Genomic DNA, 15644 nt, shown 5'->3' with positions numbered 1-15644 from the left:
AATGAGTGCTGAGGATGAGAATAATTTGGTGCTGGTGACAAAATGGCAGGTTGTTGCAGGCAATCTGTCATGCTGGCGCTTTTGGTAGTTCTGTCTAACTTACTCCAGGTAGTATTGTCCTGACAGATATCATGTAAATTTTGCAATTAGATAAAGCATTGTAAAGCATTATATTTTCATGTCAATTATTTGATGCTTTGGAGTTGTGAACCTCCCTTTCGTTATGGCATTTCATAAAATTTTATATGATAATCAGGGATGCGTCTTTCCTCTATAAGGCCAAACATAACAATGTGATTGTCAATAGCAAAATTATGCTAGTTCTTGTGATTATGTACTATATATTGTTATTTATTGCTATCTACTTTCCTCACGGGTTCACTGATGTACTGGCTGCTCATGTGGAACACCATGTCAAACACGAGAGCACTTATTATGTGGCTGTCTGCTATTCACATGCCAATGCATCCACTTGCGCGCAGTATACCACATCAACATGCCCTGGGTATGGAGAAGGAGATAGAGGCGCAAGCCAAACTCATTCATGACCCTAATGCTCTCAAGAAGGTTGTCATACTAAGACATCCGTCATGTTGACAACCCTTGGAGCTATGTGGAGATGACTCTGAAATGTTGAGTGGTTATGGACCCAGTCGATGGCTGGTTGGAAACTCGAATGTTCAGTAGACAGTAGTTCGACCCCAGGTTGGTGATGGACCTTGGCTGGCAATCTGCTGGCATTACAGATCAGTGCCATCTGTCTGAAGGCATAACCACGCAAGAATAATTTTAAATAACAATATTCAGCTCATAAAAGCCAGCCGTCTCCTTCAGAATTACCTGATTTCTTATCACAAGTGACAAGAGTCACAAATAATGTGTTTCTCCTCTGCATTTGTCCTTGCTGTTGTTGCTGCTTTAGCCTCATCATCTGTCTCTGCCATACCCTCTCAGGTTGATGAGGCTGGCGCCACTCAATGTGACAACTTTTGTTACACTGATGAAGATTGTCAAGGAATTGGCTGCACTAATCAGACTTGTGTGAGTATCAGTAGTTTTTGTGGCTCTGATAGCCTGACTCACTTGCATGGCAGCTCTTCGGTTGGTTCTGCATAGTGAGTTGTGTTTCTGCCCTTGCATCCATGCAGTATGGCCATTGGCACTGATGCACGAGTGATTAGTGATTTGCAGATTTGATCAATGGACCACGATCGCATTCAGATCCCCCCTGGTCGCTACAAAATTTAACATAAGACTGACGTTATTCTGTAACATGCCCTAAAACTTTCCTGGGTCATCACTACAGTAATGTCTTTGGAGCCACGCATGTCCATCCAGTGAATAGTGCTCGACTGATTTATCAAACACTTTTTCAAACATGTTACTTTGTTGTACGTGATCTGGAGCTCAGTTCCTGAACCAGTTTTGGGGGTGGCCCTGCCAGGTCCCAGGATTGATTGATCAATCCACAATGGTTGTATCAGTCATGTCAGAGTCAATGTCGAAGTTCACCCATGGCTATCTCAGCCTATGCATCAGTGAATTGAGGAGTCCTCGATATTGTACCCATGGGACTTATAGAAGGATATAATTTTGCTCGTGCTAGGTATGGGCATCTAATGTTGTAACATTGCTATATAGCTATGTAAGTCTGCAAACCTACATCAAAAAAACCCTCAATTACAAATTTAGGCTAAGTATGTAAATCTTTCTCTAATTTATAATAATTTTGATAATATCCACATTATTTTGATTCACATCTTAATGTCAAACTCCAGGTTTTAATGCATATTCTCATGATGGTTTTAATGTTCTTCTCATGACAGCATTTGAATTGCAAGATCCCAATTACTGTCAAATATCAATTTGGATTAACGTCTTGTAGATTATTACAATATCTATAATGAAATACATATATGCTCGTCCATACCTGTGACGCCCTTGTCTTCCTGTAAGCTGACCTTTAGGATTGTCTCTGAATCCATGCTGCATTCTTATCATTAACCTAAAAAATTTGACATGATGGAGGGGAAGATGCATACCAGAGATCGCACAGATATGCCAATCGGATTTGCTGCTGAACACCTGCTGTTTGTAGTTGGTCGTTGTGACGGTCTGAATCATATCACTGTGAACGTTGGTGGCCTGAGTTTGCACAGCAGTGACTTGACCCTGCACCTTGCTACCCTTCTCAAGCTCAGCCATCTGCTGGCACTGTATGGAGGGGGCAGCAATTTCCTGTAAGGTTGGGCCAGATGAAGTGTGGCTCTGTGATGGTTGACTTGTCCAGGTGCAAAATAATTTTTGCTTTCTCGTTGTTGACCTGCAAGCCACAAAGAAGGATAAGACGAGAGAAGGCAGTGTAGCTGGACACTGACTTAAGACAGTCATCGTACAAGCTGAACAGGACCATTTGAGGTTGTGTAACATACTGAGAAATAGTATCAGCAATGAAGATGCAAACACACATGGACCAACTTACTAAGATTGAGTCACCAAACTTCTCCATTTTCATGCAAGCCTGGAAGGGGAGTTATAAATCAGAATGGATTTTGTTCGTAGAGATGGTGAACAAAAGGGATGTATACAGCACCAACACAAAAAGAAGGGCCTTGTCGGCCGAGTGCTGGCGACACAAGCATACAACAACACTCTGAATCTACAGAATCTGGGGCGTCACAATGGTGCCCCATCGATATCAGCACTCTAAATAAACTCTCCAAGTCTAAGCTGTTCTGAATGTAAAGATGGTTGAACTCACAGATATAACAATGCTCCAGACATGTCCTAGAATTAATTGAGTGTTGAGTGACATTGGTAAAAATTGTAAGTCAGACAGACACTAATGTCATTATAATTATTAGTAAGCATTACAATCAATTCAGACATTTTTGTGTTTACAATATTAGTATTCATCAACAGCCTCCTGAATACAACATGGAGGGAGCTAGATTCATGATAAGAAGACCTACAAACAACAATAGCTATCATTTCGTTGTGGTATTGTGGGAAGAGTGGTGAACATCAGTGTCATTGACAGAAGCCTTGGCCCTCTTTCCCCTGGCTGCCTTCTTCTGCACCTTGGTATCTGCCACCGCTAGCACCTCAGAGATCCCTTCAACACCTTGGATGTCAGCTGATGCAGTAGCCGCACATGGGGCCATAGCAGTGGGGAGACTCTGACTTGGAGTTGAGATGGATGGTTCAGACACAGAAGGTACTGCAGGTTCAGGGGGAAGTGAAACAGTAGGAGATTGGTGGCGTGTTCCAATTTTAACATGAGTTTCAGTGTGTAATGAGGCCCCATCTGAGTCACTTTCATCATCAAGTGCGGCCATAATACAATCAAGTGAATCAGTAACATCCTCCACTGTAGTGCCTGGAGTATCCAGCTGTTCCTTGACAGCGCTGTCAAAGACATAAGTATTGATTTGTTGTACAATAGTTTTGATGTGATCATGTCCCCATTTGAGAACAAAAATTTTCTTGATAGTTTGGAGGACTGAGTAGTATGGGATTGAAGATATGGCCCCAACACCATCTCCTGAGAATTCTTGATCAGGAGACAGGACAAAGATCATCTACCAGCGTCGTAACTCATAAGTGCCTACTCAGATATTTGAACTACTGAAACCTTACAGATGTGATGCCAAAGGCAATTAGGCCAGGAGTACAGCTGGTGAGCTGCCATATCTTGGCGTAGGGAGGTGGGCCACCACATGCCTTTGGAAATAATGACATTCTGCCGCAGACTGCAACCTTGATAACCTTTTGTACAAAATATAAATGACTGCGGACACTTTTTGGCATGCACTTACCTTGGCAAACACCAACCAATTTCTAAATACTCTCTTCTCATTGACGACATGGTCAGGATAGAGGATTGGCACCTTGAAAACATCATATGCCTTCCCCTTGCCTGTTTCCCATCCGATCAATTGTGTGACTTGTGGGACAGAGTTACGGTCGAATTTTGACATGAAATACTCATTTGGCATGTTGAATATACTACCTGCCACGGAACATAGCCCATTGATGAATGATGACTGAGCTTGCTGCATTCCAGTTCCAAACTGTGCAAGGTTTCATAAGTCAGATTGATTTAAACGATGTAAAGGTATTATGAACCTGGTTATAAAAAGCATTTGTTTGCATGTGAGGGTGCAACACAAAATCAATGGATGTGTAGAGCTTGGTTACAAGTGTGTCCTTCTCCGTTGACTTCTTAGTGTAACAATTTGGGTTCGAAATTTCGGCTGGAGGGTCAGGACAATTGGTTTGAAAAATGACCTTGTCGGGAAGCAACATTTCAGTAGTTATTGAATACTTCTTTGCCACACTGAGAACGAGCTTCTCGGTGTCACTAGTCTTAGATGAAGCGCTTGCTGTAGATGGGCCTGTGGATGACAGTTGGAATGCTGAAGATATCGTATTGGAGGACGACACTTTAGGAGGGTGCTTGCAAGAATGTTTCAGCTCTTGTGCATTGAGGACATTATTGTTCTCATTCAGCATTGCATTGCACTGCTGAAGCTTGCCATGCTGAAGCTGAAGGTATTTAATATACTAGATGGAACATGTTAGGATATCAATAGAACAGCAAATGAAGCCTACCTCTTGGTAATGCTCTATGGAAGCACCTTCGCTTGGTGGAGCAACAGGCTGGTCACGATTGCTTTCATCTGCCAAGTCTGAGTCTGAATGAATACTCGAGGATGTTGAATTCAAATATGATTCTGAGTCAGTCATTGGTCAACAATAGAACAGCAGAGTGTGCAAAGCGAAAGGGACCTGGGAGTAGGGCTTGCAGGAAAAGTCAATTATCTCAGGTTACTGATATTTTATACATTCGGGAAGTCAGGTGCCATGAAGCAGCCTGCTTCGGTGTGTGTGAACATCAAAGTCCTATTAGTAAGTGATACAGAAGCAAGGCCTCGATGTAATCATATGTGATTTGATGATAACACTTACCCGGACGTTGGTACACAAATCCTGGGTCAGTCCTTCAATGACACTATGGATCATTGAGGATGTGACTTGAATTTAGTGAAGTGAGTAGAAACACAATTAATTACTGCAGCACAATGCATATGTATTACATGTTACTGAGTATAATAGCACACATTGTGAGTCTTGGTCGGATCAGATGTCATGGATGAAATAAAGTTACTTACATCTGTATTAAAATGAAGAACACTTGAAAAGATATTACCGGACAAGGACCCTTCAAGTTGCTTTATATGGTGAAGCAATTTGTACAAATGGTCGATTCGACGTAATAATGGGAGTTGCAAGTCCTATCCCGTCTAGAGACCGTAATCAGCATCGATAACCTTCGACAAATAATTCACACACTGAACAATTTACCAGCATATCAAGCAATCCTGAACGGCGATACTAGTCAGTGCATGACCAATATGCAGGCTTCCAGTGATGTTTGGGGGAGGCATCAGAACCACAAAGACGCCCTCTGGTTTAGTATCCCCATTTTCCGTGGTCTGAGGCTTGAAGAAGCCTTGAGCCTCCCACCAATCATACTAAGCAGACTTGATTGCAATAGGATTATACCCACTTGCCATTGTCGGTTGAGACATATCTATACAGTATCAAGAATGAAAGAAAAAAAGTGTGAAGAAAACACACCTTTTTGCTCACCCTCCAAGCCAGGATCGTTCAGAGTTGTTGCCATTGCTAAAGATCGAATAGGTTGTGATCGGTGTATTGAATGAAAAGGAAGCCATAATGACCTGAATGGTCAAATCAGTATATGAAACATATGGACATGCTAAAGACTTACTGCAACCTCCCCCTCCTCTGTACATGGCCATTTCCTCTAGTTATTGTGGTACATCGGCCTTCGCCTCATGCAAGATAGATATAAACTCACGAGCAGACTTCGAGTTATCGGTAGTGAAGTACGTGTATGAGGTACCTTTCATGCCGGTATGCTAAGAAGAGTTAGACCAAGGATTGGTGGGCTGAGTGAGAGCAACTTACTCTCATATGACCAATACAATGGATATAATCTTCGCAGTTGTTAGGGAAATTGTAGTTCTAGAGGAAAGTTAATAGCCAATCAGTACTAGTAATGGACCACTACAACACTCACAATTACATATTGATCCTTGACATCTGTGACACCAGTAATGCAATACAACCGTGTTGTGTACAGAACAAGAGAATATTGAACATATAGCACATTGCACAATCAATAACATGACAACCATAAAGAGACACAAGCGCGTCCATCAAGATGCCTGATCAACTTAGCATGCTTCTCCAAGTCACTGCAGACTTCGACAATCTGCTGAACATTGTGGTGGGCAGTGAGTTCCATAGACTCAATGTTGACCTGAATCATGTCTTTTAAAAAGTCCTGCAAATACTGAGATTAATCATGCAACCATAATATGTTGATTGTTTACATTTGTGAGTTTCTGCACATCCTTCGGCCACATAGCACTAAACATCAGTGTCTGACGATCAGGGCGAATCTGAGATACAATCTTGCATATCTGGGGCTCAAGTCCAACATGCGATTGGCCTCATCCATGACTAAATATGTGATGTGACGAAGATTGGTCTTTGATGTCTCCAGCATATCAATGAGCCATCCAGGAGTGGTGATCACAACCTCAATGCCACATTGCAGGTCACAAATTTGAGGACCTTTAGGAGGGCCACCATAAATGGCCTAAGTGTTGCGGATGCGAGAGCTTGACCTATTGATACATCAGCAAAAGCCAACACAGTGAGGTGACAAACATACACAAATTTCGTGCACTCCTGCTGAATTTGATTACCAGTACAAATTTATAACTGAGGAGTCATCTTGAGAGCCTCATCTTCTGCTTCTTTGTACATGCCTTTGATTCACTCAATCCAAAGTTGCAGGTCTTTACTAATAATGTGTGTACAACTCTAGCTGTGACACATTGATTGCCATTGCGACCACATATCCAGATAGAGGGATCTCACTTTCTGTGCTGTTGCCTGAAAGGACGAAGAGCATATGAGTGCATGGTTGAACGAACAACATTAAATTATACTTGAAGAGACTTGATATGAAGGAACATGTCAGTGTCCACAGTGTGCATAACAAAGTAATCTCCATTCATTTCTGGATCTTTGGTGAGCACAGCACCTCGGATAATCGACTGGACCAAAATGATCTCAGATGATGACTGAGATTTCGCACGTACACACCACAATCCCAGATCAACATCCTGCCTTCAACGAATACTGATACCAGCATCATAAGGATGTATAAGGGCCAGAGGGAAATGAGTATCACCAATCGAGCAGTCAAACAAGTATACAAGGCAAGTGATGAATGGTTTGCCAGTAGTTTTGATGATGATGCAATCAAACCTTGGTGATCCATAAAATTTTGGGCTGCACCGAAGTAAGTCTTGGTGCATGCGCCAATCAACCATGGACTCATAATTCACCTGTAGGAATTGGAACTCTGTAATCTACAAGAAAAATCATTGAGGATGGTCAATTGCAACATAGAGTAAATAGTGCACCTCATCCTCGGCTCCGAGACGAAGGGCCCTTCCATCTGGTAAGGGAATGTCATTCTGCAGTAAGAACACATTCAGGAAGCCATTTAGCTTTATCTGAAAGTCATTGAAGGCTCTATCAGTTTTGTGTGCACATGCAATGTCTGAAAAAGAGTGTTGGCCTTGCTTTAAACCCAAGTGCACATGGATGACAGGGTCTGCTGCTAATTCAATATCCAGAGGTTTGTTTGTCTCTGGGTCATTGGTAGCCTTTCAAACATAGTTGTTGAGCTCATAGAGCTCAGTACGCATACATGCTGATGTTAAAAGCCAATGATCATAGTTCAAGATCTGTAGCTTGTAAGTAAAACATTAGTCTTGTACACTGCAATGTGACGAACTTGAGGAGCAACATCCTTAAAGTTTGTACATCAAAGGTAAATTTTCTGTAAAGCACCATGCATCTTCTCATTTGGCTTGGTGTTGTAGTTATGTGTTGCACCTTTGGCCAAAATATTGTCGAATATGTGGGTGATCATGTGCTTTTTTGGAAAGTTCCAATTTTTATTCGTTTCAGGCTGCGACACAGTAATATATTCCTGTTCACATCAGACGAGTCAAATGATTACTGAAAATGATTAACAGCATCTGAAAAACTTATGTCCATCAATTCCAAGAATGTAACCAAGGTCGCCCTTCCAGCCACAATAGTCTCCTCAGTGTGAACTTTGAACGAAGCATAGATGTTGAGCTCAAGATAATAGTGGATGCAGCGTAGAAGGAGGTATCCTATCTTAGACTTTGATTCAAGTAGGACATCCTGCACTGTAAAGAGAACCAGCTTTTATTTAAAGTCTGTGTCAGTACAAAAAATCGTGTTCGAAGTTGGCGCTCGTACCTTTGAAATATCCTTGTGAAATAAACCATCGTTGAAATTGACTGACATGACAGCCTTAAAGTGCGTCAAGTTGGGCCATCGTGGAATAGCATCAAAGCTAAGGCAGTAAGTCAGCACCACAATGAGCTCATATATTGTTCATCTCAAGGAACTAGACAGACTGGGCATGGAAACTTGCCCTTCAGACCATGAATTAATGCCATGACACATCAATAGTAGGTAAGCCTGATAGTAGAGCAGTAAAATAATGGTAACACATACTGTTCTTCATAATCTCTGCTTAAGATCAATATCAAAGGCCAGAGACGGTGCTGAGTCTGATCCCCACATTCAAACCAGTAGCCATTTTTCGAGTGCAGCTCAATTGACTTGAGAAGCTGGTAGAAGGATTTGTGCCACACTGCATTTTTGAAGTCTACAAAGCTCTTCTTTCTTGTATGTTTTTGATCCTCGGCAACCTAACAACATAGTAAGTAATAGTAGCGACACATTATAAGATACTAACAATCGGCAACCAACCAACAATGTGACCTCCTCCTAGGGTCGTATTGCCATTGTGAATGTGAACAGGCAGGTTTGCGATGTGTGCAACAATTGGATATCCTTTCACAGTCCCAAAAGTAGATAGTTTATTTGTGTCAGCATACAGAATGAACACGAGCAGCTTTGCATCTGGCAGAAGTTGAGACTACAACAGTAGTAATGTTGACAGTTTTTAAGTACAATACAGGAATCGAAACCTGCAAAACATACTTGTGCATTCCAGAAGGCATCAGCAGTCCATGGTTCATTGATGAAGTGGACGAACTGTTCTCCATTAAATTTGGAAAGTTGTTGAGCATCAAATACATATAAAGTGAGATGTGAGATGGCTGTCTCGCAATAAATCAAGCACCCAGTCCCAGAGAGGGTGATAATGCATCTCGAACTCATGTGTCTCATTGTCGTACTCAACAGATACTACATCCTTTTGAAACTAGTGCACACTACATATTAATGAGGTTTGGTAAATACACAAAAAGGAAGACAATCACCAGTGTATACCGCTGCAAAGCCATTTCCCACAGTGAGTGAACCTTGTTGTGACTTTGCAATGTAAATTTGTCTGCGCCACTGGCAGATCAATGCACAAGATCAAGCAATCAGTTTGTCTGTTCCTTGGTCATTGCAGCTTCAAGTGCAATCTCTGCAACTTCGAAGTCCAGTCGCATCCGGAAGGGTTCCCATGGTGAGTTGTTACAAGGTACCTGGCCCTCTGAAGAGCAGCTGCAAGAAAAATCTGCAAAGTGATGTACAACAGAAGGAAGTTTGCTATGTGGATGGTATTCAACTTTGATATCATCAAGCTCGTAAGCCTGAGGGAGCTCATCGGGATGATTGAGATCAGGAGTGTCAAGGTCAGGTAAGACAACAGCATTGAAGTTGATCAATAGGTGTCTACATGGCGATGACCCTTGCATGTCTTATATAGATGAAATTTAGTGGGTCTTGCAAAGTCAAATGGCAAGGCAATCATACCAATGTTATTCTCTATACCCTCCTTTTCTGATACATTGCCTTCGTCTTGTGCTGCCCATATCGTGAGAGGGTTCACTATATAGTTATACCAGAATGGTCAGATACATGATCAAATCACTGATAGTGTGTGTGCTCACCTGCAGATCCAGACTGTATGCCTTCAAGACCTCGTTGTTGTTTGTGAAGTCTTTGATGCTCCTTTTAATGTGCTATACCATTTAAATTATAACTGTTAGTACATTAAAACATCATATTCAATAGCTTACCTGTTTGCTCAGCAGTCCGAACTATCTCGGCAAGTTCTTCATCCTCACGTTGTTCCCATCCTCTCTTTTCACACTTCTTTAAGTGTGATGCTAACCCACAGGCTCAAATTGCTGTACTGCAAAGGCTGCACTTGGTGGTCTCTGATGTTCGCTGCTGCTTTGCAGGCAGTGTCTTGGGCATTGGGGTGTATCTTGGGTGATGGAATCAGAGAAAGGTCACGGTGAGCACTGCACATATGCCTGACTATGTAATAATAACTTGGAGCTTATCGCAACAATATTGAAACTCAGTTTAGATCTAGTAATCACAACATAATCTGATCATAATGGTGGTTATAATGATTTCAAGGCACATTATAATGCCAGAAAAAAAATCTCCAACATATGTTCAACATCAGGCAAACTTACAACTAAGAATGCCTGACTATCAGTATGAACACTTATGCAGGAATTTGAGTTGTACAAGAACAAATTAGAGTTTCATTCAATGGGGGTATACAAACATAGGTTGTGTGTATTTATAGCAACAGATAAATGAGAGGGGAGCATATTTATAGCCAGACTCCAAACCAATCAGTGGTGTGTAGCGAGTCTTCATCCTAATAGTACTTAGTGCCAAATATGTACATACAAAACTTATTTGAAACACTGCAACTTTGGACTCTTACACACCAAGCCGACTGGCACAACTTGTAGTGGTGCGAAGTTTGCTAGTGTTTGTTTCACCGAAAATTCAACCAAGCAGTTGACAGACACTTTGACAGCTACAGCGTGTGACAGTGTTACGGAGGGAGTTGAATATTATTCAAATATAATAATTTGCAAAATGACTAAAATGTGCTGCACAATGTGTAAAACACGAGGCAGAATGTAGAATATGAACATGGTACCCACAGTGCATGTGCACTACCTCAAAATGAACCTCAATGTGTGATTGAAGAATGTTTCAGAGTGCCTGCAGCAAAACAGCCTCTCAGCAGCAGAATTTGTCAGTGTGGTGTTGAACAGCTGAGACACTGTTCACACAGATGTCCAAGAGTCGCTTATGATGAACATGGCTGAGATTTTCTCAGTGCTGTACAACCACAGACACAAAGATCAGTTTTCATGTGGGTGACAGCAACAATGGAAGAATACCTTTGCCAGGAGGTTGCTGATCTATCCCTCAAAAAAAATGGCCTACATTTCAAGGCCACCTCAGCAACTGTGGAGCAGCTAGAAACAACATTCATGAGTCAACTTGCCACAAAGATGCAAGCTGTTTTTCTGAACCTTTGGAACCTTGTCTTAGCTCTTCTTGATAGCAGGAAAACCCATTGTCGACAAATGCCAAGTGCTGATAGCCACAGACTGGTGCCAGAAGTTGGAACAGACCTTTGCACAGTGGGAGATGGACTTGGGTGAATTGGGTGGAGATGAGCCAGAGAGTGGAGATTACGAGAAAGAGGATGATGATGGGTCATTTTTGAAGCGGCTGAAAAACTATCAGTGTCATGCTGCTCAACGAAATATTGCATTACTTACAAACCATTGTGAGTTGTTTTCAAGTCTACAGCATCTGCCAGCTACTGACAATACCCAGAAAGCTGTTACAAGTGATAATCAGCATATGCCTGCAAAAAGATTAGCAACACATAATGTCTCTGTCATTGTCACACATGTTACAATTATTGAAAGGTCTGTCTAGTGTACCCAACCATTTGTTGACCACTCGGTTGAATTTTCGGTGGAACAAACACTAGCAAACTTCGCACCACTACAAGTTGTGCCAGTCGGCTTGGTGTATAAGAGTCCAAAGTTGTGGTGTTTCAAATAAGTTTTGTATGCACATATTTGGCACTAAGTACTAGGATGAAGACTCGCTACACTCCACCAATTGGTTTGGAGTCTGATTTATAGCAATACAAATTGTAAAGGTAATCAACACAAGACCACAACTAGGACATCCAGAACTACTTGTCATCATTCATGCCATCAAGGTCGAGGGGATAGGGAACTGCACGGGTATGGGTAACCCATGGCGGGTCATGGGTGCAGGTACTGCCAATGTCTTAAGAACCGAGGGTCTTATATAAAGCATGTAAAAATGTAATGACACCACAATTACACTTGAATAAGACTTCTTGCCAGTCCTCGATTAGCACGGTCTACGACTTTTCTAGTTTTTGTGGTAGATAACATGTGAGTTCTTGGGAGGCTTGCTAAACCAATCAGGTGATCAACTTAGCCAGAGCTTTTATGTGTACCTCCAATTGCTTTGTCTAGGATTTGCTACCTAGATTCAGAACTGTGGTCTGAAGTACAAATAACTTTGCTTAGATTGCACGTTCTAGGCACTGAGATGAACTGGATAGATTTGACCAAGGCACAAGTTGGTCAAATAAGCACAAATAGTAGAGAGACAAAGAGGTCTCTGAAATATCATGTTGACCAAAGACTGGTTGGTCAAATAGGCACAAGTAGTACTGGTGAGACAACAGTCTCAAGAATAATCACATTGACCAAGACACGAGTTGGTCAAATACACAGTAAACAGAAGAGACAATGGTCTCTAAAATCACATTGACCAAAGACTGGTTGGTTAAATAAACAGTAACATAAGCTTCTTATCGTAAGAAACTTGTATTCTCAAGGGATACGTTTCCCTGCACTTGTTCTGCTACAAGTGGGAGATCTTGACAAGTGAGATGTCTTGTTCAACTGAGGGGTTTCTCTGAGAAGAAAATTTCCTGGAAGACAGATCTCTATTTTTTGGGGGAGAATGGGCTCTTCTTATATACATTTTGTGCGGGAAAGTAATGTAGGTTCACAAACAATAAAATAAAGAGAGAACCAATCAGAATATTAGGTGAAACCCAATAAAAGAATAAAATACAAATAAAAGATGGAGTAATGACATCATAGTGGAGCTAGAACATTCTAGAGCCTATGACATCATTATGACATCATACATTACATCATAATTTCCAACAGAATAGTCCAGAACTTTCTGTGGAGCTATATGACATCATACTCAGAAAAGATATTTTCTGGAGTATCTGGTAAGTCATAACATCCTAAATAAAAGAAAAGAAAAGAACAATGCTAGAGAAAACAAGATACAAACAATGATACAAATACAATATGCAAGACACAGGCCTTTTGGATAGGTTTTTGTTAGGCTTTGAACTTTTCTCAAGTGTTTTCTCTAGCCAATGTGAATAAGCCAAAGGCAATGCAATACCTTAACCTTCATTTCACTTCTCATATTAACTAGGTCATTCTGTGATTCCCATCTCACATATGACTTTTTCTTCTTCTTCCATATAAAACTTGAAATATATGACCAAGGTTTGATACCAAGGTATGAGGTGACTAGTCTGAGGACTATGCTAACAGACATAATCTTTTGAGGTTATTCCTAGTAGTAGTTATGTCCATGCATGATTCCCATATCATGCAGGACACTGGGTATGGGTATAGGTCAGGATTTTGTGACCCACGCAAACACCTGTATCACCTGGATTACCCAATAAAGAAGCCTAATTATACTTGGTAGTTACATGCCTCGCTAAGTATTATTAGGCTTAAATATGCTAAAACTCAACATTAGGATTAAATACTGCCCCAGCTCTGACCTTTATACCTCAATAATATTCTACCTATGTACCTTACTATGCCCCACAGACACTATTCAGCAATTGTCGAACATAGGTTACTTCCTATGCCCCTTGATCTCTCCCTCACTAGGTGTAGGATCTATTTTTTCTGCCGGAAAAACAATAAACTTTTTGAAAGAAAAGGTCAAAATTTATCTTTTATTCAATCTGCCTAAAAATGATGAAACAAGATCATAATGTTCTTCTAAATTTCCAATGGAACAAACTGCAAACAAATTAAAATTTGGTGTTTTAAATTTCTTTATGATATATCAGGTGACAATTTTAGAATAATGTTCACCTTTGTTACTGAACAAAATACTATACAAACTAGAAGCAACATGGGATATGATTTGTTTTGAAAAAGTATATCAGAAAAGTTGAATGGAGAAATCAAAACTTTTTTTATCATTTATTTCATGGAAAAAAGCAGACAAAATCAGGACCACAGAACCATTTAAATTTTTCCTAACATTGTTGGACACAAAAATCAAAACAAGATTGTGACCTTCTGTCACGATGAATATCATGTTTTATCAATGGCAATACAGGGAACAAATTAAGAGCCAAATTTCTACATGAGAAAAACAAAAAAGAAATTGAACAGAACAAATCATGAACTTGGTTTCTGATATGTCCAGAGTTTGTTTGCAATACAAAATAAGGAAAAATTGAAACAAATATTAGGAATAGAGGGTGTGTGAATGATGAATGGTCCACTGACTAGTCAAATTTTCAATGTCCAAATTCAATGTTTAATTTTTGAGTCCAATATCTGAGGTCAATGTCCAATGTCCAAGGTCTAATGTCCCAGTGCAATGTGCTAACTCATATTTCAATGTCCAATGTCCAATATCAACATTCAATGTTCAATCATCAAAGTCTGAGTCTAATATCCAGGTTTAATGTCCAATGTCCAATATCCAAATCCAATGGTCAATATCTTAGTGCAATTTCTAATGTCCAAATTCAATGTTTCATGTCCTAGATTGATGTGGGGCACTGAACATCAGATTTTGACATTGGAAATTGCACTAAGATATTGACTATTGGATTTGGATATTGGATATTGGACATTAAACCTGGATATTGGACTCAGACTTTGATGATTGAACATTGAACTTAGACATTAGACATTAACCTCGGAACTTGGACTTGGACATTGGACATTGGACATTGGACATTAACCTCAGACATTGGATTTGAACATTGGGCACTGGACATTAACCTCAGACATTGGATTTGGACATTGGGCATTGGACCTGGACATTCAATATTGACCTCAGACATTGGATTTGGATATTGGACATTGGACTCAGACATTGGTCATTAACCTTAGACATTAGATTTTGCACAACCCTCACCTATTATCAACACACCCCAAGCAAACCATTAATTCTAGCATTTGGGCAGATGCATGACCATGTCTTCTACTAAGAAGGTGGCCAAAGTATGTGAGCATTGTACTGCATCTGGAGCTAACTGTATCTGAAAGCTGAACACAAGGTGTAATCCTTGCATCAAGGCCAGGAAAGCTTGTTTGTTTGGTAAGTCTGCACTGTTTCTTGATGATTGATTTAGCTAATGTATGATGAGTAGTTGCTGCAAAGAATAAGAAATGTGCACTAGCTGCACTGAAGCGCAAGGTGCTGGCCTCTGCATAATCTACTGTACCTACCACTGCTATCTTTACTGTCGCTTTGCTAGACACTGATGTATCAGAGATGGAGATTTTTTTTTCTTGTGAACCAAACTGCTCTCCTCAGCTTCCACCATTAGTTTATTGTTACCAAAATCTAATGCATTGATGGATGTGCTT

General features: G+C 40.6%; 3 protein-coding genes across 3 annotated transcripts; all 3 read right to left on the bottom strand.

Moving 5' to 3' along the window:
- Positions 1 to 2950: 2950 nt before the first annotated feature.
- F5147DRAFT_833626 (uncharacterized protein) lies at positions 2951 to 4749 on the bottom strand (the record flags this gene model as incomplete). The annotated part of the gene is made up of 5 exons (XM_041443876.1): positions 2951 to 3581; positions 3640 to 3768; positions 3819 to 4073; positions 4129 to 4566; positions 4615 to 4749. 5 exons carry the CDS (start codon positions 4747 to 4749, stop codon positions 2988 to 2990), a joined length of 1551 nt encoding a protein of 516 aa, XP_041297509.1. The 3' UTR covers positions 2951 to 2987.
- A 1094-nt stretch (positions 4750 to 5843) lies between these two features.
- F5147DRAFT_524630 (uncharacterized protein) lies at positions 5844 to 6054 on the bottom strand (the record flags this gene model as incomplete). The annotated part of the gene is made up of 2 exons (XM_041429967.1): positions 5844 to 5948; positions 5998 to 6054. Coding segments are annotated over 2 exons (162 nt in total), but the record flags the coding sequence as incomplete, so codon positions are not given.
- Positions 6055 to 8130: 2076 nt separating this feature from the next.
- Positions 8131 to 10368, bottom strand: F5147DRAFT_758075 (uncharacterized protein; the record flags this gene model as incomplete). The annotated part of the gene is made up of 11 exons (XM_041440391.1): positions 8131 to 8325; positions 8404 to 8500; positions 8665 to 8861; positions 8909 to 9091; positions 9157 to 9210; positions 9299 to 9379; positions 9651 to 9865; positions 9922 to 9996; positions 10059 to 10079; positions 10188 to 10277; positions 10305 to 10368. The coding sequence occupies 11 exons, from the start codon at positions 10366 to 10368 to the stop codon at positions 8131 to 8133; spliced, it is 1272 nt and encodes a 423-aa protein (XP_041297507.1).
- Positions 10369 to 15644: the final 5276 nt, after the last annotated feature.

This window comes from Suillus discolor (genome assembly GCF_016758755.1).
Source record: "Suillus discolor strain FC423 chromosome Unknown F5147scaffold_6, whole genome shotgun sequence".
In the NCBI taxonomy this organism is placed as follows: Eukaryota; Fungi; Basidiomycota; class Agaricomycetes; order Boletales; family Suillaceae; genus Suillus; species Suillus discolor.
Note: the sequence above shows the minus strand (reverse complement) of the source record. Positions and strands in the feature narration are given on the sequence as shown.